Source organism: Perca fluviatilis, chromosome 20, assembly GCF_010015445.1.
Source record: "Perca fluviatilis chromosome 20, GENO_Pfluv_1.0, whole genome shotgun sequence".
NCBI lineage: Eukaryota > Metazoa > Chordata > Actinopteri > Perciformes > Percidae > Perca > Perca fluviatilis.
Genome location: NC_053131.1, coordinates 3,215,332 through 3,238,609, shown reverse-complemented (window position 1 = coordinate 3,238,609; position 23,278 = coordinate 3,215,332). Strand labels below are relative to the sequence as shown.

The following is a 23,278-nucleotide window of genomic DNA, read 5'->3' as shown; positions in this document are numbered from 1 at the left end:
TCAGTCACGCATATCCGGCTGCTGCGTTCAGGGACACTTCCTGAACTCGAAAAACGTCAAAGTAAACTTCTGATATATTACTTACCATGGTACTAACCCATGGTATAAAAAAAAAAAAAATACATATCAATCAAATAATGTATGAAAAAGTAAATAAAAAAAAAGACACAAGGTATATAAACATAATAAATGACATCAATAAGTCAATATAACTTAATCAGGGGCTACGGAAAATACATCTTTTTTCTTCTTTTTTCTTTGTACAATATAGCAGTTTGCATTCACTGTGTTAATGTATCAATTCACAAATTGAAATCAACCAGAAAAATGTTAAGATCTTGGAATGACTTAGAGAAAACTTGCCTTGCGTATGTGAAATGTACCTACTACAACGTATACGATTTGTCATGTAACTCAAAGGTTTAATTCGAATTTAGCAAAAGTGTCCGGTCTTGTTATAAACACATTTCTGTAGTCTCTCCAAAACACAGCGTTCAAAGCATATACTGTATATACAATATGTTTATATGTATATTTGAAAGTACTAGTACTTGAAGGCATCACGTAAGCATGGCGAAGATGTCGGGTACCGATGACGCACTAAACCTTCGACGGTCGTTGATGAGTCGTGTGTTTACATTATTGTTTTCATGTTTGTGTCTCAACGAGAAGCGTTTAATAGTAGAAACGGGACTAGATGTAACCGTTACTAATAGATTCCATCAGTGGTAACGGTAACGGTCAGCAGCGGGATGGACTTCTGTCGGAAACAAGTCAAGTCCGACTGTGAGGAGCTGCTCGGCCGCTTCCAGACCACCGACTCAGTCCGCTTCGAGATCTTCTCCAAAATATGGAGGGAAATGAATTTCTCACAGATTTTCTAGTAAGTTTGCCCCAAAAATATCACTTTATTGTTTTATTTTTAAGTCGTGGTGGAATGTAACTAAGCACATGTAATCAGGTACTGTAGGCTACTTAAGTACAATTGTACTTAAATTACCTTAAATTAGGTAAAGTGCCTCGAGGCACTTTACCTAATTTCTTTTTGATTTTCTTTTTATGCCATGAGCTCCATCTCAGGGGAAGATACTGTTCTGTTTACTCCACCACATTCATCTGACAGCTTTAGTTACTTTTTGGATTCTTTTGCTGCTTAAGGCATATTTTGATGCTAATACTTTTGTACTTTCAGTTACATTTTGAATGCACTACTTTACCTTGTAACAGAATATTTCTACACTGTAGTATTACTGCTTTTTTCATCATTAAAATTCTCTTGTTATTTAATTTGTCATAATAAATAAACCATATTAGGTTATATTTGCTTGGATGTTTCTCATAATACTAATACTTGTCATAAGTAGTGCATATTTGAGACCATAAACATAATTATGAGACCGTAAATAAACAGGTCGCCTACTGAGCTATTAATTATGAGAAAGAATAATCTCAGTGTAAAACATGGTGCAAGCTTCTATATCCTTATTCTTCTGAATTAGAGATTTTCAGTATTTAACCCATGTTGCTGTAATTGTTTTGCAGCGGCACGGTGAATCATGAGAAGCGGGCGTTCAGCCGTCTGATTCTGGACACGGCCTACAGCTTCTTCCTGCCTCCGTTCAGCTTCCAGATCAGAGTGGGGGGGCTCTACCTGCTGTACAGCCTTTATCACTGTCAGAGAGCCTCGCCCCCAGAGCAGGTCAGGAACACAGCACTTTGGCTTTTTATTTAATTTTTGTTATATAATGCAAGACAGAAGACAAAAACATCAACAGAGCAAAAACATAACAAAATAAATAAAAACTGTGTGTGTGTGTGTGTGTGGCTGCAGATCCGTCTGGCGCTGAAGAACTGGGAGGACGTGAAGAAGTTTGAGAAGGACGCTGTGGACGCTCAGCACCTCGACGTCATTTACATCCTCCGCCAGCTGATGCTCCGCAAAGCTTTCAACTTCACCGCCATGCCCACTGTGGTGAGCTGTCTGCCTTACATCAACACACACCGTCCCATTGGATAGTCACTTAATACCTCTAAATATATCCCCTATAATATGTGGGAATATTAAAGGGAAATTTCACCGCTGGAAAGCTGAATATATCTTTAAATTGGGTCACTAATGTAGTAGAATGTAGAAAATTGAAATTGGTGCCTTCTAGGCCGAGATAAGCCAGAAAATTTGTTTTTGGCTCATATGGATGAAAGACACCAAATCCCAGAATGCACTTGCTTTGCTGCTGTATGAGGCCAGTCCCAAGCCACGCCTACCCTTTACAGACAGACAGTGAGACGATCAACTCAACAAGTGTGTTTTATTGTCATTTCAACCATATACACGAAAAAACGTTTCACCGTGGCTCAAGTGGTGTTACACATTTAAAACATGCTTTTTTTTGGCCACAGCTGATACATTATCCAGACTTCTTTCAGCGGATTGATTGATAGCTCCAGAGTGAACAGAACTGTGTCCATGGCAACGCTCTGCTATGCATGGCAACGGTGTGTTATCCTTAGCAACGGTCTGTTATGTAAGGGTTAATGCCCGACGAGGTGTCCATTGTCAGGTATTAATGGACGACGGCGAGGCGTGAACCTCCGCCGAAGTCCATTAATACCTGACAATGGACTCCTCGTCGGGCATTAACCCGCTTATACCATGGTCACTTGCCAAATAACGTATTTTTAAAACATTAGTTCATATTTTAATTAGTTTTACAATCGAAATCTAAAGTTTATCCAAACAATAACTCCGTTTCCCTGGTTACGCCTGACGGTTTGACTAATACCTGGAACAATCATTCCCATCCATCAGGTTCTTATGCAATGCAAATGTTGTTCTCTCCCGCACATAATTATGAACCTAACCCTAGATACGGCTTTCCCTTAGCAACCGGAGATATTTATATAGTCGCCTCAGCTGCCGATAGAACCCTTCAGTTTAGCTACGAGCCAGAAAGCTAACGCTATGCTAGCAAGATCCAAAGTCAATAACATTGTGTACAGTTGGCAATCAGTAAAAATAATTTGACAGTATGTTGAACAACAAGACAAGCTAGCTATCCAGCCACGTCATTGTCCCCAAAACAATATAACGACTTTTACGAAGAATTTGATCCGCGATGTGTAACGTTACTGTCGGCTGCAGCGGCGCAGCCTGAAGCAGCGAGCTGAACAGTGAACGGGATGTGAGATAACGTTATTCGCTGTGAAACAAAGTCAGTCCAGAGGGCCAGTAGAACTTACTTCTTGCAGCCTGTGTGTTTTAGCGCCATCCTGTGGTGTTCAGAGGACGAGTTGGAAATAATAAATCCACATTTCCTTATTGATTTAATGTAGCGCATTCATTTAGAACAGTAAACAGTCAGTTTCACCGAACTCCTTTAGTAGGTGTCCTCTATCACTTTTTAATGGACACCCTGCAGCCAATCAGAATCGAGTATTCACCCAGACCATGGTATAACAAGAAATAACAGACCGCATTATACATTAGAATTCAACCAAGCCATGTAATAAAAGAAGGCTAACACATAGCTACAAGCATTAGCTCTTGGTGGGCTGTGGTATAAACATCGAGTATAAACACAGCCGTACATTTGCGTGGGATGTAGCTAGAATTGTCGGCATTTTACAGTCACAAACTCCACCAGCAGTTAGCAGTTAGTTGGATATAAATCACCCCATTTCTGCAACAGGCAGTCCGGGGTAACACAGCCCACCTCCACTAGTAGTCTTACCCGGTGACAGAGCAGCAGTGTGGATTGTCCACAGCAATATTTCCACAACAAAAACACAGCACAGCAGTCTCTGAACTCGCGTTGGGAGTTTCGTTGAAGTTGGATGTAGTCCAGTTTGTTTAATGAGCGGACACTTGCAAGCAGGATTGGTGAACAGGTGGCCGGCTAGCGTTAGCTTTCCACCGGCACACTCGTTCAACGCTCCCCGCTGATGAGGTCACTTTACCGGCCACAGGAATCGAGCACCACCGCTGGTCTCCGTGCAGGCAAAGCTTGCGTAGTGTGTGGAGTATTCCGTCTGTAATAAAGTGTCCTGCATATTCTCCGATGTGTTCCAATGTATCCCGGTGGTACACGTGTGTGGTATTTTGAATGCACATAATTGTTGTTCTAAAATTTCCGTCGGGATGAACAGTTTCTGCTCCTGCTGAGAAGCTAAGCGAGGATTCAAGATGGCTGACACTCGTTTTTTCCTCGGCAATCTCCAGAAAAAGCCGACAGTCCAACCCCCTTTGGGCTATGCGGAAGTGGCTCCTAGTATAGGCTGTAGTCTTTTGCCTCTGGGCAAAAAAACACAATACACAATACAGAGATCTCCCCTCTCAGGGGGACATGAGGGAGGGAAGCATGGTCATTCAAAAATACTACCAGGTTTCTACTGATACAAAGCTTAATGCTAATCGGTGAAGTTTCCCTTTAAGTGTGTACTGTGGAGATTCAGTAGCCTGACGTGGTCCTACTCCCGACCTCGAATGTTGTGGGCGGGGCTAAGTTCGGCTGGCATCCAGGCTAGAGATTCAGTGGTTGAGAGGCCCTTTATACAAGGTCTGGAGTCCAGTGGTGGAAGAAGTATTGAGATCCTTTACTTCAGTTTGTGTTGATTCTAGCGGCCCCTTTGGACTAAAGCGGTAGTGATTTTACCACACCTGCTGTCCTAAAGGTCTGTTCTTTACGGTGCTGTATGACCCACTGTAGAGTACTCAGTTAGCAGTACAGGGAGGTCATATAGTCGTGATGAATGTTTTGCTCAGACAGAAAATCATTTATTCACAATAAGAGAATAAGTGACAGGTGCATCGTGGGATGTCAGGTGTTGCTTACGGTAACTTAGCCTACTTTGGATGTCTCGTAAGCTAAACCCTGTATCACTGTCACTGGGGTTGGGTACCGTTTGGATTTTTACGATGCTGAACCGGTACTTTTAAAACGATTCCGATTCCTAAACCGATTCTTGAAAAATGACATCAAAGAAAGGCTCTTTTTTTATTAAGTTTTTTTAAAATTGAAAATTATTTAAATGTAGCAACGTTTTAAAGTACTTAAATATATAATAAGTAAACCTAAGTCACCTAACACACAACTACAATAATTTAACAAATAACAGTTACACTATTAACAAGTAACAACAAAATAAATGATGTTGAGTTGGTATGCCAACCAGCTTCAAACTTTAGCGGTTCTTTTGCAGAAAAATGACCATATTTGCCTTCTCTGGCAAGATACTACACCTCTCCTGACTTATGGCATGTCCTGCACAGGAGAAACCTCTCTCAGACGGTGTCCAAGAGGCCTATACTTGCTTACTATGCTTTTAAAGCCCGAGACACACCAGGCCGATAATCGGCCGTTGGACAGTCTGGTGAGGTCAGTGACTCGAGTCTGTTCGGTGTGCAGACATGAAAATCACTCACCTTTCGGCGAAATTCGCCGTTTTGAAACCAAAATAGGTGACCTACGTGAATTGTGTAGATTCAATGAGAAAATGTTTAAGGGGGGAGAGGGGGGGTGTAAGTACTCGGGCCTGGTTCCCGATTTCTGGCGTATGACTATTTTAGAAAAATAAATAAATGAAAAAGTCCACATGGGATTTGTTTTAATGCGCTGGATTTAACCATACTGTCTATGGATTTAACCAATCATCGAACTTCCACCAACCAATGAAACGAGTTCTAGCCAATCAGATGCAAAGTAGGGCGGGTCTTTGCCAAAATGTCAGAGTGCGGTGCCGGTGTGTTCTCCGTGGTAACGCAGTTAAAAAAAATTTAGGCAAAGTTTATCAAACTTGCAGCTTTAGTTGAGAAAGTAGTTAAAACAAATGGCGCTGGGCATGAATGGAGGACAAGAAGAAAAGGGTGGAGACAGGAAGTCGTTTGAGGGAGCCGGGTGCTTGCTTCTGCAGCGCATGTTTTGGACGGCAGCAGCGGTAAGACAGGGCTTGCTAGTCATTAGATGCTAGTCACAAAGCTTCGGTCCGTGCACTCTGTCATACAAGTACGTTACCGGCAACGACGGCTACCGTTAAGACTGCGACTGTTCCTTTACTGACCGACCGTGATACAAACAATACGTGTGTGCACGTTCATAGCGGATCATGATTTGTAAAAGCTATCTGAAGCCCAAACTGCCTTGACAAAGCTGTCTGTTTGGACTCAGCATGGCAGGTATTTAAACATAACGGCCTTGTCCCAGAGTTTAGACTTCTAGCTATATGAAAAGATAAACAATGCAACGTTTTTAATAAATGTAAATAAAGCAGCTAATATCAACATGGACAAAATCTTGAATGTACTAATTCGCTTTTTTGATGATGACCTGGCCAAAGTAGTAAATTTTAGTTTTCACAATGATTCATTGTAGGATTATGATATTATTGCTATATGTAAATCCACATTGACTCTTTATTTAACATATGGTTGGAAGAAGTAAAAATTGATCCAAAACTTTTTAGTCTTTAAAAATTATGACTTTTATTATTGTGTAATGTCAGAAAGACTTTAACTGTTTTGCCAGTCAAATTAACTTTAATGAGTGCATATTGAAATATTATATTGTTGGTTGGCAAAAAATGCATATCAAAATGCATCAGATTGATGCTTTAAAATATGGAATATTTAAAATTTTCTTCCGGGGGAGCATGCCCCCGGACCTCCCTAGAGGGGTTATATCCTTCTCACCTTTTTCACCCCTGACCCGTTTTCATGCCTGGGTGTGTCCCGTGCCGTCGTCCGTCTGGGGGTCTGTCGGCATTCATTTTGGCCGATCTGACATGTTCAGTCGGAGACAGGACAGTCAGGACTCACCCGGAAATGGGGAGCGGAATGAGGTGACTAGAGTCTCTCAAAATCTGAGTAAAATCTTTTAAACTGACCTTTGTTGATCTGAAATGAAGACAGATTCAGCAACTGCACGGCCTATTTCTCTCTTAAAATGTTTTCAGAAACATGTTTCAGTGAACTATTTTAGTACAATATGAGATTGTATTCTGAACGGCCGCCATGACAGTCTGGCTTTGAATTTCCGGAGAAAACAAACCCATGTGACTCGTTCATCCAATCAGCTGCCGGTTTTCATTTCTTGGGCAACAATACAGAGTAGCGCCGCCTGCTGCTATGGAGACGTATTACGTTTCTCAAGTCGGTGTCTCCTCAGTGTGTTCCGAGGCAGTTTTTTGGACCTCGGGGACGCGACTGATCATTTCAACTGGCTTTTCTGTCGACGGTCGGCCGTCTGGTTGGTGTGTCCTGGCTATACGTTCGTTTTGGTGAGCCCAGAGGGAAAATATGGCATTTTAAAAATAGCCTTCATTTACGGTAGCTAGCTAACGGTAGACTACACAGAAAGTGTGATATTTGTACGTCCGTTTCGGAGTGTGTACAAAAAGCCGTCTATCAGCAGTGATTGTAGAGTGCATGTGCGAGAATAGCGCGGACACGCACTTCACACGTGCGCCACTCGGCAGAAAAGGGAGAAAGGAAAAAAAGAGTCTGCTGGTGTCCGGAGCGACAGAGGGAAAATATTTCAGTCAGAACCGAAATGGGGAAACGAAATTTGCGTTCTAATCCGGTCTGAATACTACCGTTTGCGTAGGAACCAGGTTTCGGTACCCAACCCTAACTGTCACTGGGTCACGAGCCAAGGCATTAAGAGATTGTTGTAATAACCAGCGTGTTAATAACTTATATAGAGCATTTCATGAGACCCACGGACGCTTTACACAAGTACAGAAAATAGTAGGCCGACACAAACCTGGACTAGAAGGAATAAAAACCAGGCGCTTAATGGAAGGGGGACGTCATTTAATGTCTAGTGCTACTGACGCTCTCCTCCTTGTGCTTCTCCCTCTGTCTCTTCCTCTCCTGCCAGCTGGTCTTCAACAAGAAGAGGAAGATGGAGCGGGCAGCGCTCTGCGAGGCATTCATGGAGCGTGCGTCTCGTCCACAGGAGCTGATCAACATCGAGCTGCTGGAGGTGAGCAGCCCCCCATCATTTTATGAGTAGATAACCTATTTGTACTACTGTAGACGTTGGTATCATTTCGGGAATTATTAGTGGGGTAATGTTAAGAGACACTTCGGATCCATTAGCCTCTGCGCTAAGCTATTCAGCTGATAACGCTACTCTACGCTAACTCGTCCAATGTTAGACCCAGGTGAAAAAAGCTTCTGGGGGTGTGTTTGGCTCGAGGTCATGGTGCAGAGGACCCTAGGGTGAAATTACTCCGAACCATCACTTTAAGTGCGCGGTGTTTCAGGGCTGTGCAATTAATCAACATTTTAATGAGGATTTTGGCTCCTAACGATCACAAAAACATTAATTTAGCAAGTGATCACGGGGGTGCGATCACGGAAGGCTTGTATCATGTGGACGTACCAACAGTGTTGTTGTCATTACTTAGAATTCCTCATGGGGGAGACAGAAACTATGCACTATAGCTTTAAAACATATTTTAACACATTAGAATAGTTGCCTTTCTGTTAAACTGTTGTCTTTTTGTTGTTTTTGTGTTCATTGTGTTCTTTCTGTGTGTTTCTTTTTTCTGATTGTACAGCACTTTGGTCAACTGTTGTTGTTTTTAAATGTGCCTTAAAAATACATTTGGATTGGATTTTGGATTGTGCTTGTGTGAAGTCGTGATTTCAATATAGACCAAAATAATCGTGGTTATGATTTTTTTTCCACTATCGAGCAGCCCTGTTGTGTTTGTCTTTTTGCAGGAATTGTCCAACGTTGATGATCACTATGGAAAGCTGAAGACGTCCGTCGGTCTGCAGGAGGATCCGTCCATCAACCTGATCCGAAAAGAGCTGGTCCCTGAGCTCCGCAGTACTGTGGTGGACTTCTACAAGTGGCAACAAAAGAAGGTTAGACTTTCTACAGTTCAGTTTGTTCAAATCAAAGTTGTGTTTTGTGTTCCAAAATATCTACAAGTGATGCTGTAGTTATTTTATTGCTTTTACATTTGTTTTACATTGATACATTATGGTCCCTTTTTCCACTGTTGATGTAGTCTTGCATTGCCAGACCTTCCTGCACAGCGCTGTGGAGGAGGGTCTGGCTAGTCCACACAACATTCCAGGGGGGGAGAAAACTGTCCTCTGGCTTATTGCCATTTCTTTAAACCAATCACACACAATGACAAAATTTACAAAATAGCCTCAGGAAGGAACTAGTTTTGGTGAAACATGTGTACGTTCAAAAGTAGTTTTAGTCGTGCGAGAGAAAACTCAGATTGGACAGATAGTCTAGCTAGCTGTCTAGATTTACCCTGCAGAGATCTGAGGAGCAGTTAACCATAGTCCTCACAAATCCACCGGAGGTTAGAACGCCAACACAGAGACAGAGGGAGGGGACGGACATCTGGCCAATATGAGGGACAGCTTGCAGAATTTCCGGAGCTATCCAGTAAATCACATGTGTCAAACTCAAGGCCCGCGGGCCAAATCCAACCCCTTGCAGGTTTTGATCCGGCCCGCATATCAATTAAGGTTCATAATAAATTTGGGCCCGCCTAGTTTTTGACACTTTTGGCGCTTTTTTTCAATGTTTTTGCCACTTTTTAAGTTGTTTTTTGCACGTTTTCTGAAGTTCTTTTTTCTCTGCTTTTTTCTACATTTTTTGTTGCTTTTTTCTCCGATGGTTAAGTTACTTTTTCGGGGCTTTATGTCGACCAAGCTGTAAGTGAAAAGACTATATGGGACATGCAATAACACAGTAAAAGATGTTTGACTTTTTCTATTAAATAAAGCATGTCAATAAACTTGTTGATAAACCCTTGATGTGATTCTTAGTTTCCAGTGTGGCCCTTAGTGAAGTTAAGTTTGACACCCCTGCCGTAAATGAAACGTTGACGATATAGACTAGTGCTGATGTGATGAGACGATGTGTCTTGGCTTGTTAGGGCGGGGCTGGTGGACATGAAGATGAAGACAGCGGTGAGGGAACGTCCTCTCAGCAGGAGGTGAGTTACGCCACATTACACTTACTGAAGGCCTTTAAAGCATCCCTGGTGCACCCCGTGTCTAGGAGATACTCCAACTGAAGTGACTTCCCAAGCAGTCGGTCCCCTTTTACCTCTACTGAAGCTGTAATAATAACTTTGTCCGGAGGGCGGCGCTGTTGACTGACTGCATTCTCTTTGTCCACAGTGCTCTAAAAGAGCCCAGCTCATCTCCTCCATCAAATCCAAGGCTTACGGAGAGGCAGCAGAGGTTTGTACATTATACTATTTATTAAATATGTAACGAGTGAACATTTCCATTGGTAGGGCTTGGTACTGAATTCAATACTTTTTAGGCACCGACCAAATTGCTCCAAAGTATTGAGTATCGAAAAATGCCAATCTTTTCAACAGCGAGCCAATAAGCACGCAGCATGCTTCTACCGAGGTCTAATACTGTTTGTGATTGGCTGTCTTAGACGTCGTAGAGACACACAGGAAAAACTCATGTAGAAAATAATGAATAAATAAAAGTTTAATGTTGTCATTTCTTTTGGTTTTATAAAATTGGTATCATACAAGTATTATTAAGGAACCGGTATCGTAGTCACGGTATTGGTATCAGTAGCTGTATCGAAACATTTGGAATGATACCCAGCCCTATCCTTCGGAGGATCGTGTATTATGCTAAATGTAGTCAAGATGCTAAATGCAAAAGATAATCTTTGTATAATTTTGTCTCTCAGGCCTCCAAGTCCCGCCGTCATCGTCAGGTGGAGGTGGATTACACCAGTTACGAGGCGGGACCCTCCCTCGCGTCCGGTTACAGCAGAACCAACAAGCCGTCACTCAAAGCCAGAACCAATGAGAACGTACATGTCTCAGGTAAATCCCTCCTACAACCTTCCTTTATTCCCCAACATGTAATTGAAGAGGAGATTAAATAACAGAAAAACTATCACAAAATAAGAACAAAATGTACACTCCCAGTAGATGAAACTTAGCCCTGAATGCAAATCAAGCAAAGACAGGTTGGATTCTGCTTTTCCACAGCTGTTAACCATATTCCTATGGGTGCTTGTTATGTGCCTTAAATGTCTCTCTATTTAGAGATGAAAGATGAAACTTTTGTTTTTTACCTCGTGGAAAATTGATGTGCTGCAGTTACAACACACAGGGCCCTATTTTAACGATCTAAGCGCACGGTGTGAGGCGCCTGGCCCAGGTGCGTTTAGGGCATGTATGAATCTACTTTTGCTAGTTTGACGGCGGAAGAAAGTGTCCGTGCGCCGGGCTCATGGTTCTAAAGGGTTGTTCTTAGTGTCCTCATTAATCAGAGGTGTGTTTTGGGCGTAACATGCAATCAACCAATCAGAGATCATCTCCCATTCCCTTTAAAAGCCAGGCGCGTTTGGACCTTGGAGCATTGCTGTTATGGAGGATTTGCACCATAATATATTTTTTGTTTAATCTTCTGCATGTGTGTGTGCTGCTGTGCGTCCCTGTGTGTGTAACAAGCATAGTGTGTGCGCACTGTGCACGAGCCTAGGAGCATTTTACTAATGCTCTGTTAAAATAACAATGAAATGCTGCGTTATTGACTTTAGACCAGGTTTTTGTTGGTCAATGTAGCGATCACTTCCCGCTGCCTCAAGATAGCAAAACGCCCAGAATGCATCTGAACACACCTCCCTGTAAGACCAGCACGCCCAGAATGCATCTGAACACACCTCCCTGTAAGACCAGCACACCCGTGGGGCACAGATGGGCGCAGGTGCATTTGCTATTTAAAGGACGTGGGGGCTGGACGGGAAACTGACAACTGCGTCGGCCTTAACTTAGCAAAGACACTTGTGTTGGGCTTTGTGCTGCGCCGGGTGCCAGATAGGACCCATAGTGGAAAGAGTGCAAATGTAAAGGTCTAAGATAACAATAAGGTGCAAATCCAAAAACTTTATACAATATATAAAATGCAAAACCTTTTCAACAGAATGGATCATAAAATACAAACAGGTTAAAGTTAGGTGCTAGGTGCCTGTAAATTCGTAATTTAATGGTGCGACTGATGCGTAGAATCACAATAATGTGTAGAAATTCTGATGGAAAAAAAGACAAATATTGACTGAATATATTGATGGTAGCTGGTAAAAACACTCTCACAAAGAAAACTGGGTTAACTCTGTACCGTAACAGACTTTATGTTTGACCAGATGGTAAAGGAAGGATCACTCCCTAAGTGTTCCTGCTTTTTACTGTGTTCTTGTTTCTATATTTGTTTGGGACAAATCTCAAAGAGGCATTTCAAGTCAAACATACACCTATATATGGAAATGTGTTTCCTGTGTAATGCCAATAAAAGAGTATATTAAAAGAAGAAGAAAAAATAACAATGTGTAGAAATAATGGGCTTACTTCACAATATATAGACAGACAGAGGAAGGATTTGCATGGTCACATCTGGCTGAATGGAAACGACACTAATTTATAATTAAAATGTGTTTATTACTGAATAAAAACAGATAGTAACTAGGGCTGAAAATATGCGATACTGTTGTTGAATATCGCAATAACTATAATAAACAGATATTAAAGTGTTCTCAGTTCTGCATTTCTGCTGCTTTCAGTATTCTGCCAAAAAAAAAGGAAATCATTAGTTTTTTTGAACAAATTGAACATTAAATTGAATATAAAAGGCACCATTCAAAAAGAATGACAGTTACGTTGCGTTACGTTTTAATGTGCAGTTTTCTGCTGATATTTCTAGATTCTATAGAAATCAGAGTTTGCCTTTCACAACTTTTTTATTGCGCCAGTTGATATTGCAATGACGATAAAAAAAACAATATATATTGTGCAGCCCTAATAGCAACAGACTACTGTAAGGAAGAGGCAGGCGGGGCTCTGAGGATGGATCGTTGTCTTTTATGAATGCTTTGTGAAGTAATCCTCATGTACTGAAACTGTGTTATATTCAGGTGACTTGTGGGAAGAAGCCACTAGGACAACTCACATCAACCGTCTCACCACACTGGACTTAGTCCCTGAAGGTACACATCGTCACCACGTTCACTCTTTTACACTTTCTGTACTAGTTTGGACTATGTCCACTGTGGTTAATTACCGTGCAACGCTTGCATGCTTGGCGACCTTCGATGTCTGTACCAAATTTCATGGCAATGTATGGATTTTTTGGCAACAAAAACATTTACCAGGATGATTTTTATTGAATCTCAAATTGCTTTTTTTTTTTACTCTTAATGCCAACTCAACATCCACCATATTTTACTGTAAATAATCTTCGATAGATAGATAGATAGATAGATAGATAGATAGATAGATAGATAGATAGATAGATAGATAGATCAGTCTGCATGGTGAGGTGCTCTATGAGAGGGTGTGTCATAGCAAATAGGTCTAATAGTGCAAGGATAAAGTCTAGAGACCAGCATTAAATATGGACAATATAAGAGAATAATGTAGACATAGTAATATAAAAGCTATATAGCAGTGCAAGGATAAAGTTAAAAAAGTCAGCATTAAATATGGGCATTATAAAGGAATAAAGTAGACAGTAGGATAGACACAAATCACCAGTCAATATTAGAGGTTTGAAGTAATAGGGTTACAGCCATTGTTTAAGTTCAAGTATTAAGTTAGACGTCAGTCCATGCTGGGGTGGTAGGGAGGGAGGGGTGTGCATATGGGCTAATATAGCAAGTCATTTCTGTAATGTTCACACATTAATTCCCTTGCTTGTTTCCTTTTGTGATTCTTTCCCCCTCCGTTCAGAAAAACCCAAAACGCATAAAACGATTCAAGTGGTGATGAAGAGACGCCGCGGGGTCAGCATGCATCCTCGACTGCAGCTGCTGTTCACTAGATCTCAAGTTGGTTTTAAAATGTTGATATGGTTTTGTCATTGTCACGAGTTTCCTATCCTCTTGAATGTTCTCGATCTTGGAAAATGGGAATGTTTTTACATTTGAAAGTGTTTTAACTTTAACTTATTTTCTGATGAACTTTTTTTTTCCACAATGTCTAAAACGTAAACATACAAACGTGTCAGTTAGAGACAGAATATTGTTCTTAAATGTGGCGTTTGGTTAAATGTAAACACCCTGAGAAACTCCTGAGAGCTGAGAAGATTCCCAGTTTCCTTTTTGTGGTTTGACAGCCATCCCTTGGTGATCTGCTATCCCCGCGATCTGCCTCGCTCAGTCAGTTTAGTCACAGACATGATGTCACCCTTTGCCTTATACATGTTGGGCAGCATACCTTGTGACTGTATACAACGTTCAGGTGAATTACTTTAAACATTTCTTCATGAAGTTCATCAAGTTTTACTTTTATATAAAAGCAATTTCTTTTTTATAAATGCTATGTTTGTCGCGTCTCTTTCTTGTGACATTTGTTTTTTTTAACCTTTATTTATCAAGGAGAGAGAACAATTTCTCATTTGCAACGACGACCTGATTACATTCACACAGTTCCACGTTCATACCTGGAAGCTGCCCAGTACAACCCCAGTCTGATCTGCTGCCACTGAGCAGCTCCACTGGAGCAGTTGGAGGTTAAGGGCCTTGCTCAAGGGCACCTCAGTGGTGGTAATGAGGGAGGGACAAGCGCTGCTCTTTCACTTTCCCTCACCCAGATTTCATCCCGTCGGTCTGGGGATTACACCGGCGACCTCCCAGTCACAAGCTCGCTACTTTAACCTTTAGGCCACCACTGCTCAGACCAGAGCCACGAGGAGAGGACGCAGCCAGCAGAGCCATGGCTCTGGTTCACTGTCATATGGAATAGCCAAAAGTATGTGGACGTCCTTGTACAATGAAGAGAAATCTTTTGTTAATCTTGTTTTATCGCTCCATTTCTGCCAATTCCTGTTTCCATTAACATTATTGTCGCTTTGTTTCATGATTTATGCATTAGTTTAAATTCATTTTTTTTTTTCTCAGGGTTTTTAAGTGTGTTTCAACTTTCTATTTTACAACACAACTTTATTATGCAACAGAAAAACATGGACCATAGATGAGAAAAGAAAAGCTGCACTCTACCATTTGTTTTACCTTTACATTGCTATAAAGAATTAATAAAAGAAAAATTCCTGCATTTAAATATGTAATATAAAAGTACCTTAACCATGCTAAATCCTGATTTCCACTTGAGTACAAAGCTCTTCTAGATAGGACAAATTAGCCTTTAGACTAAAACAACTTTTTACATGTTCCACCCAAACAAGTTCCTTCCTGAGACTATTTAGCAGAGGCACCGTAGCTCCGTCTGGAGCTTAGCACCACCCAAGACGATTGTGATTGGTTTAAAGCTACATTGTGTAAGACAGCTAGAAGGGGAAAGTAAGTCAATTTAGCTTAATTAGCCAAAGCTAGCTGTGGCGATAGGATTTGTCTTTCTTGCTTTCATTTTGGTTTGTGGTGGTTTTCTTTGCCATTATACATTAGCATTGTATATTTTTATATTTGGAAACAAATGTCAACAAATAGTAAACAAGTCAGATTTGAACTTAACTAAAATGTACCTAAATATATCGTGTTATTTAATGCGTTATTGGCTTTGCACTGTGATGGAGGCACGACAAGTTGAAAGACCATGGGCAAAGTGCGTCTAATATAAGATAGACTTTATTAATCCCGCACTAGGGAAATTCCCGTGCTACCGCAGCTCAAAAGAAAAAATGTACACACATCAGAATAACACAAATACACATTAAGTAGACATAGGCAAAAAATATACATTAAGTATAAGAAACAGAAAAAAAGTAGAATTAGCTGTAATAATAATAGTAATAAATCAAACATATTTACACAATGAACACCATTCAATAAACAGACATATAAACAGATATACAGAGTAAGGTGCGGATGAATAGAAATGAAATATTGCACAGTTGGAGGTGACACAGAGTAATAAATAATAAAGCATAGTGCAGAGTATTGTCCAGTGATGCTCATATTGCAGAACCAGCTAGCAGTGCTACATTATGATGATGTATTAAAGAGTCTGACTGCTGCTGGAATGAAGGACCTGTGGTAGTACTGAGGGCGCAGCAGTCTCGCTGCTCAGGGAACTCCCAGTCTCATGTGGGAGTGAGAGGTGTCGCAACCACAGAGTCATAAAATGTTTTTAACTGAGTCCTGCACGCACCAAAGGACCCTAGCCTCCTCAGCAGGTGGAGACGGCTTTGGCCCTTTTTGTACAGGATGTCTTTGTTTTTGGACCAGTCCACTTTATTGTTGAGGTAAACACCCAGATATTTGTACATCTCCACCATCTCGATGTCGCCACCCTGGATGTTCACCGGTGTAGTACTGCGTGGCCTCCTCGCGATAGTCAACCACCATCTTTGTCTTACTGCCGTTGATGTGAAGGTGGTTTGACTCACACCAGTTGACAAAGTCCACCGATGAGCTCCCGGTATTCCTGATCATTCTCCTCTGATACCCTCCCAACAATGGCAGTATCATCAGAGAACTTCTGCATGTGATGACAGCTGCTTGCGGTACCTGAAGTCTGCTGTATACAGGGTGAAGAGAAAAGGAGCGAGCACTGTACCCCGTGGTGCTCCTGTGCTGCTCATCACCACATCAGACACACAGTCCTGGAGCCTCACATACTGTGGTCTGTCAGTGAGGTAACTGATGGTCCATGCAGACAGGTGGGGGTCAACACCAGCTCCCAATAGCTTCCCTCAGAGCACTGATGGTTGGATTGTATTGAAAGCACTGGAGAAATAAAAGAAAACATGACCCTCCCAGTGCTCCCAATGTTCTCCAGGTGTGACAGTGATCTGTGTGATAGATAGATAATGGCATCCTCCAGAAGGTCTTCATCCGTGAGAAGTTAAGGCTACCGGTCTGAAGTGGTTGGGCTCCCTGGGATGCGAGTGTTAAGTACTGAGACCACACACAAAGTCTTCCACAGGACTGGAACTCTCGCTCCAGACTCAGGCTCAGGTTGAAGATGTGCAGGATGACCTCACTGAGCTGATCTGCACAATCTTTAAGCAGTCTGGAGCAGATTCCATCCTTTCGCCTTGATCTTTTTAGCTCCTTTAACCTGAGAGTCAGAGAGAGGGACTGCTGGAGGGAGGTGTTCTGTCCCTGGAGAGGATGGGGGAGGGGGTGTGGAACATTCATGAATGGGGAATCCAAAAATATATGTATATACTATTATTATACTGTGCACTTCTTGAGCTGCACCTGATATTCTTATTGCAGCATTTTAGTTATTGTAGTTATAAGTATCAAAATATGCATCAACAAAAGGTAGGCCTATGTTCTATTCTTTCATAAATTTTATCAGTTTGAGCAAATTATTTCGAGAAATAAGGACTCTAATGACTTATTTAAGGAGGGGGTTTTTTAAAAAAATCATCATTTGAAGGTTTTTAGAAACGAGATGCGTATGAACCCACTGAGTGTACGAGTTTCCGACAGCACCTGAAGGCGTCACCGTTCGCCGCTGTGCGGGGCAGATTTGCGGGTTTGGAGGATGAGGAGCGGCGGGGATGCTGCTGCCTCTGCGCCGCGGATCTCACACCCGGTAGTCTGAGGGGAAACAACCGCAGCCATGGCCTCGGACGAGTAAGTACGACCGTCTCCTCTCCTCACCGTGTGTCCGTGTCAGTGCCGGGGATGGATGCTGTTTCTCAGGCTCTCCCCTTGGTTTCTTTTGGGTAACGTTTGGCTGACTGATAACGACAGGATGCGTAGGCCAATTTACTGTCTTTTTATTTTTATTTTTTTACCAAATACTGTCGTTTTTTCTGCATTCTATCCATAGTGTTGATATTTTAGGACCTTTCGTATTTCCCAAACAAAGAAAAGGCTGATATTCCTTCAGTATTCCTGCAGGGGCAGAGTGTATGGTACTCCGGAGAGTTGATAGTTGCCTCATCATGGCCACTTCACGGAAGCCTATTTTTGTACCTCCTGTACTAAATTATGAAGATATTCTTATCTTGATTTGGATTGTTTTTTGCAATTCACCACAGCGTTTATGGTGACACTGTATCATTTAACTGTATTGTACTCGTCTGCTGTTTTATAATACAGGCCTAGAGAGACTCATTGCGTGTTTTTATTATTAATATCCTATCTAATATTGCTGTCATACTGCTGCAGGGGCTGACAGTGCTGCTATGATATTACAAGGGTCATTTTGAGAAACATTTACTTTACTCGAGTAGTTCCATTTCATTTTCTACATTTCAGATCGAAAATAAATTGTCCTCTTTACTCTTCTACATTTATTTTATAAAAGTAAAGTAACTTTTCAGATAAAGATTTTAATTCATTTAAAATATTGGCACTGTCACAGATTCAAATACCTAACAGATTATAAAGTCATTGGCTCCACCTCGACCAACGGTAACATGAAAGTGCTGCTTACATATAATAATTAGAGGTCGACCGATATGGGTTTCTCTCTGGCCGATGCCGATCTTTAGAAATCAGGGCCAGCCGATGGCCGATAAATGCTGCCGATTTATTTTGGCCGATATTTGGCCGATATGTGCTTGTTTTTAAACCTCTATTTGAAAGATAAAATGTAACACTAATAATTACTTAAAGGAACACGCCGACTTAAGCCCTATTCACACGGGATAAGTATTATCTAGGGACCTCGTGTGAATTATAAATTACCCCCCCACGTCTGATTTTCATCTGGCGCATTCGAACGGGATAAGCGAAGCCTGTGATTTTACTCGAATTTACTGACATTAAGCAGCAGTAGAAACATGGGGGTGGGTAGCTCTGCTATGTGTGTTTGTGTGTGGTCAGATCTCGAGGACACACACACACACACACACACACACACACACACACACACACACACACACACACACACACACACACACACACACACACACACACACAATCTCAACCGGGTAGTCAGTCATCGTCCGAACTGCGACCTCTCCTTTTTCTTTCTCTCACTTTTTTCTCCGGGTGGTGTCAAGCAGGGTCCGGTTAGATGGATAAAACTAAACATTTCACTAGGTTAAAATCTATTAGCTTGATTTATTTGTAACATTAACCTCTAATTATGAAGTGAGCCCCCTCGCTTGATTGTGCATTATTTTTGATAAGCTATTGCTTGGAGATGTCTTGTCGTTATCTCTAGATGTATGATACAAACATAAAAATATACTTACCGCATGCTGCTATACATGTCATCCATCGCCATCTAATCATTCTTTTGTCTTGCGACTTGTGGTGGTTTTCATCTTTCTCTTTCTGCAAATTGTATATGATGTATAGCGACATGACCCAGCACCCAAAACACTGTCAAAACACTCCAACGCACCCTCCATTCTTCGCCAAAGATGGATAAAAGGGGTAAAAGAAGGAAATAGGTACCTTGAAAAACAAAAAGCCCCGCCAAATCCTGGACAAATCCGAGATGCTGATTCGTACGGGACTAATATTATCACAGGACCTCCATTTTCGGCGAAATATGGTAGATCATTTTGGGGGGATTATTACTTTACAAATTACAGACATGGCCGTTACGCACGGGATTAAGATCACGACAACCTCCGCGAATTACTACAAATGACTGGAGGTCACCAGGTAATACTTATCCCCGTCGAATAGAGCTTTATTGGGACTTTGTCTTATTCCCCGTAACCCCCAGAGTTAGATAAGTCCATACATACCCTTCTCATCTCTGTGCATGTTGTAACTCACCGCTAGCCTAGCTTAGCACAGATCCTGGAGGTAACCGGCTCCATCTAGCCTAGTTTAGCACAGATCCTGGAGGTAACCGGCTCCATCTAGCCTAGCTTAGCACAGATCCTGGAGGTAACCGGCTCCATCTAGCCTAGCTTAGCACAGATCCTGGAGGTAACCGGCTCCATCTAGCCTAGCTTAGCACAGATCCTGGAGGTAACCGGCTCCATCTAGCCTAGCTTAGCACAGATCCTGGAGGTAACCGGCTCCATCTAGCCTACTGCTCCCAATAAGTGACAAAAAAACACCAACAGTTTCCTATTTACATGTTGTGATTTGTAGAGTCACAGCGTGTACAAATAACAAGGTCACATGACACACAGCCGTCTTCTAACCGTATACATACTGGGAACTATATTCTCAGAAGCGAAGCACTGCTACTCTCTGCTACTTGGGTGGAGTGATATGCTTGGAGCACCTGAGAAGCCCCGAGCAGAGAGTAGCGACGCTTCGCCTTTCTGAGAATATAGTTCCCAGTTTGTATACGGTTGAAAGATGGCTGTGTCTCATGTGACCTTGTTTTTTGTACACACTGTCACTCTACAAATCACAACATGTAAATAGGAACATGTTGGCGTTATTTTGTCACTTATTGGGAGCAGTAATAACAAAGGCTCAGTTGCCTTTAAGTGGTCCCGCTGACAGTAAAGCTAGGTTTATGGTAGCTGGGGTGTTCCAGGTGAGAGGAGCACGAGGTGCGCGCGCCATAAAGTGACATCACCATGGCTGTCATTTCCAGCGCCAAGGCTCCACAAGGTGTCGCGGCACCTCTGAATTTTTGTAACTACGCTGGTTGGGGTTAGGCATTTGACCTTGAGTGGTTAAGGTTAAGATAGCTGATTGGTCAGGGGATAGGACCTGTACAAATGGGGTTACGTTACCTTGTGTAAGCATGGACGCCTAGCCAATAAATGCTATGAAGGGCGGGTCTTGGCGTGGCCATAGTGGGATTCGTAATATCGTTGCCAGGCAGCCTGCTTTCCTTTACTTCCGCTCTCTTCTTCTCTACTACTTCTTGCTTATTCACAGATTATTTGGTTTGTACGCCCTCTGGTGTTTTGGAGAATTCTGCAGAGAACAATGCGTTGTGCATATATGTTTCCGTGCATGCACGTTGTCGCGCTCGAGTATACCCGATGCTTGAGCCAGCATGCACTGTAAAGCACTAAAACTAAACTTTGGGTTTACAGGGCTCAACCCTAGTGGTTGCCGGCTTGGCAACCAGGCATCAGCTTTTGGTTGCTGAAATTGACAATACGTTTGCCATGTTTTAAACTGCCTATATTTGGAGCAATTCATTTCTTATGGAACTATTCCACACATTTTAATAATGTTGCAATATAATTTCCCATCCCTCTCAAATAGGGATGCAACGGATCACAAAACTCACAGTTCGGATTATGGTTTGGAGTCGCGCCCCCGTTCATATCCGCATTACAAGCGCGGAATTCAAATGATTATTAAAAATGTAATAATAACTTTTTACACAACTTTTTATTGCGCCAGTTGATATTGCAATGACGATAAAAAACAATATATATTGTGCAGCCCTAATAGCAACAGACTACTGTAAGGAAGAGGAGGGCGGGGCTCTGAGGATGGATCGTTGTCTTTTATGAATGCTTTGTGAAGTAATCCTCATGTACTGAAACTGTGTTATATTCAGGTGACTTGTGGGAAGAAGCCACTAGGACAACTCACATCAACCGTCTCACCACACTGGACTTAGTCCCTGAAGGTACACATCGTCACCACGTTCACTCTTTTACACTTTCTGTACTAGTTTGGACTATGTCCACTGTGGTTAATTACCGTGCAACGCTTGCATGCTTAGCGACCTTCGATGTCTGTACCAAATTTCATGGCAATGTATGGATTTTTGGCAACAAAACATTTACCAGGATGATTTTATTGAATCTCAAATTGCTTTTTTTTTTTACTCTTAATGCCAACTCAACATCCACCATATTTTACTGTAAATAATCTTCGATAGATAGATAGATAGATAGATAGATAGATAGATAGATAGATAGATAGATAGATAGATAGATAGATAGATCAGTCTGCATGGTGAGGTGCTCTATGAGAGGGTGTGTCATAGCAAATAGGTCTAATAGTGCAAGGATAAAGTCTAGAGACCAGCATTAAATATGGACAATATAAGAGAATAATGTAGACATAGTAATATAAAAGCTATATAGCAGTGCAAGGATAAAGTTAAAAAAGTCAGCATTAAATATGGGCATTATAAAGGAATAAAGTAGACAGTAGGATAGACACAAATCACCAGTCAATATTAGAGGTTTGAAGTAATAGGGTTACAGCCATTGTTTAAGTTCAAGTATTAAGTTAGACGTCAGTCCATGCTGGGGGTAGGAGGGAGGGAGGGGTTGTGCATATGGGCTAATATAGCAAGTCATTTCTGTAATGTTCACACATTAATTCCCTTGCTTGTTTCCTTTTGTGATTCTTTCCCCCTCCGTTCAGAAAAACCCAAAACGTACAAACGATTCAAGTGGTGATGAAGACGACGCGGGGGTCAGCATGCATCCTGACTGCAGCTGCTGTTCACTAGATCTCAAGTTGGTTTTAAAATGTTGATATGGTTTTGTCATTGTCACGAGTTTCCTATCCTCTTGAATGTTCTCGATCTTGGAAAATGGGAATGTTTTTACATTTGAAAGTGTTTTAACTTTAACTTATTTTCTGATGAACTTTTTTTTTCCACAATGTCTAAAACGTAAACATACAAACGTGTCAGTTAGAGACAGAATATTGTTCTTAAATGTGGCGTTTGGTTAAATGTAAACACCCTGAGAAACTCCTGAGAGCTGAGAAGATTCCCAGTTTCCTTTTTGTGGTTTGACAGCCATCCCTTGGTGATCTGCTATCCCCGCGATCTGCCTCGCTCAGTCAGTTTAGTCACAGACATGATGTCACCCTTTGCCTTATACATGTTGGGCAGCATACCTTGTGACTGTATACAACGTTCAGGTGAATTACTTTAAACATTTCTTCATGAAGTTCATCAAGTTTTACTTTTATATAAAAGCAATTTCTTTTTTATAAATGCTATGTTTGTCGCGTCTCTTTCTTGTGACATTTGTTTTTTTTAACCTTTATTTATCAAGGAGAGAGAACAATTTCTCATTTGTAACGACGACCTGATTACATTCACACAGTTCCACGTTCATACCTGGAAGCTGCCCAGTACAACCCCAGTCTGATCTGCTGCCACTGAGCAGCTCCACTGGAGCAGTTGGAGGTTAAGGCCCTTGCTCAAAGGGCACCTCAGTGGTGGTAATGAGGGAGGGACAAAGCGCGCTTTTACTTTCCCTCACCCAGATTTCATCCCGTCGGTCTGGGGATTACACCGGCGACCTCCCAGTCACAAGCTCGCTACTTTAACCTTTAGGCCCACCACTGCTCAGACCAGAGCCACGAGGAGAGGGCCGCAGCCAGCAGAGCCATGGCTCTGGTTCACTGTCATATGGAATAGCCAAAAGTATGGTGGATCGCTTGTACAATGAAGAGAAATCTTTTGTTAATCTTGTTTTATCGCTCCATTTCTGCCA

At 41.8% G+C, this 23,278-nt stretch overlaps 1 protein-coding gene across 1 annotated transcript; it reads left to right on the top strand.

Moving 5' to 3' along the window:
• The first annotated feature begins 12 nt into the window (after window positions 1–12).
• On the top strand, window positions 13–22,778 carry snapc1b (small nuclear RNA activating complex, polypeptide 1b). The gene is made up of 10 exons (XM_039785811.1): window positions 13–883; window positions 1,543–1,699; window positions 1,832–1,972; window positions 7,875–7,979; window positions 8,726–8,872; window positions 9,910–9,969; window positions 10,157–10,219; window positions 10,695–10,833; window positions 12,924–12,995; window positions 22,191–22,778. The coding sequence occupies exons 1-10, from the start codon at window positions 753–755 to the stop codon at window positions 22,223–22,225; spliced, it is 1,050 nt and encodes a 349-aa protein (XP_039641745.1). The 5' UTR covers window positions 13–752; the 3' UTR covers window positions 22,226–22,778.
• Window positions 22,779–23,278: the final 500 nt, after the last annotated feature.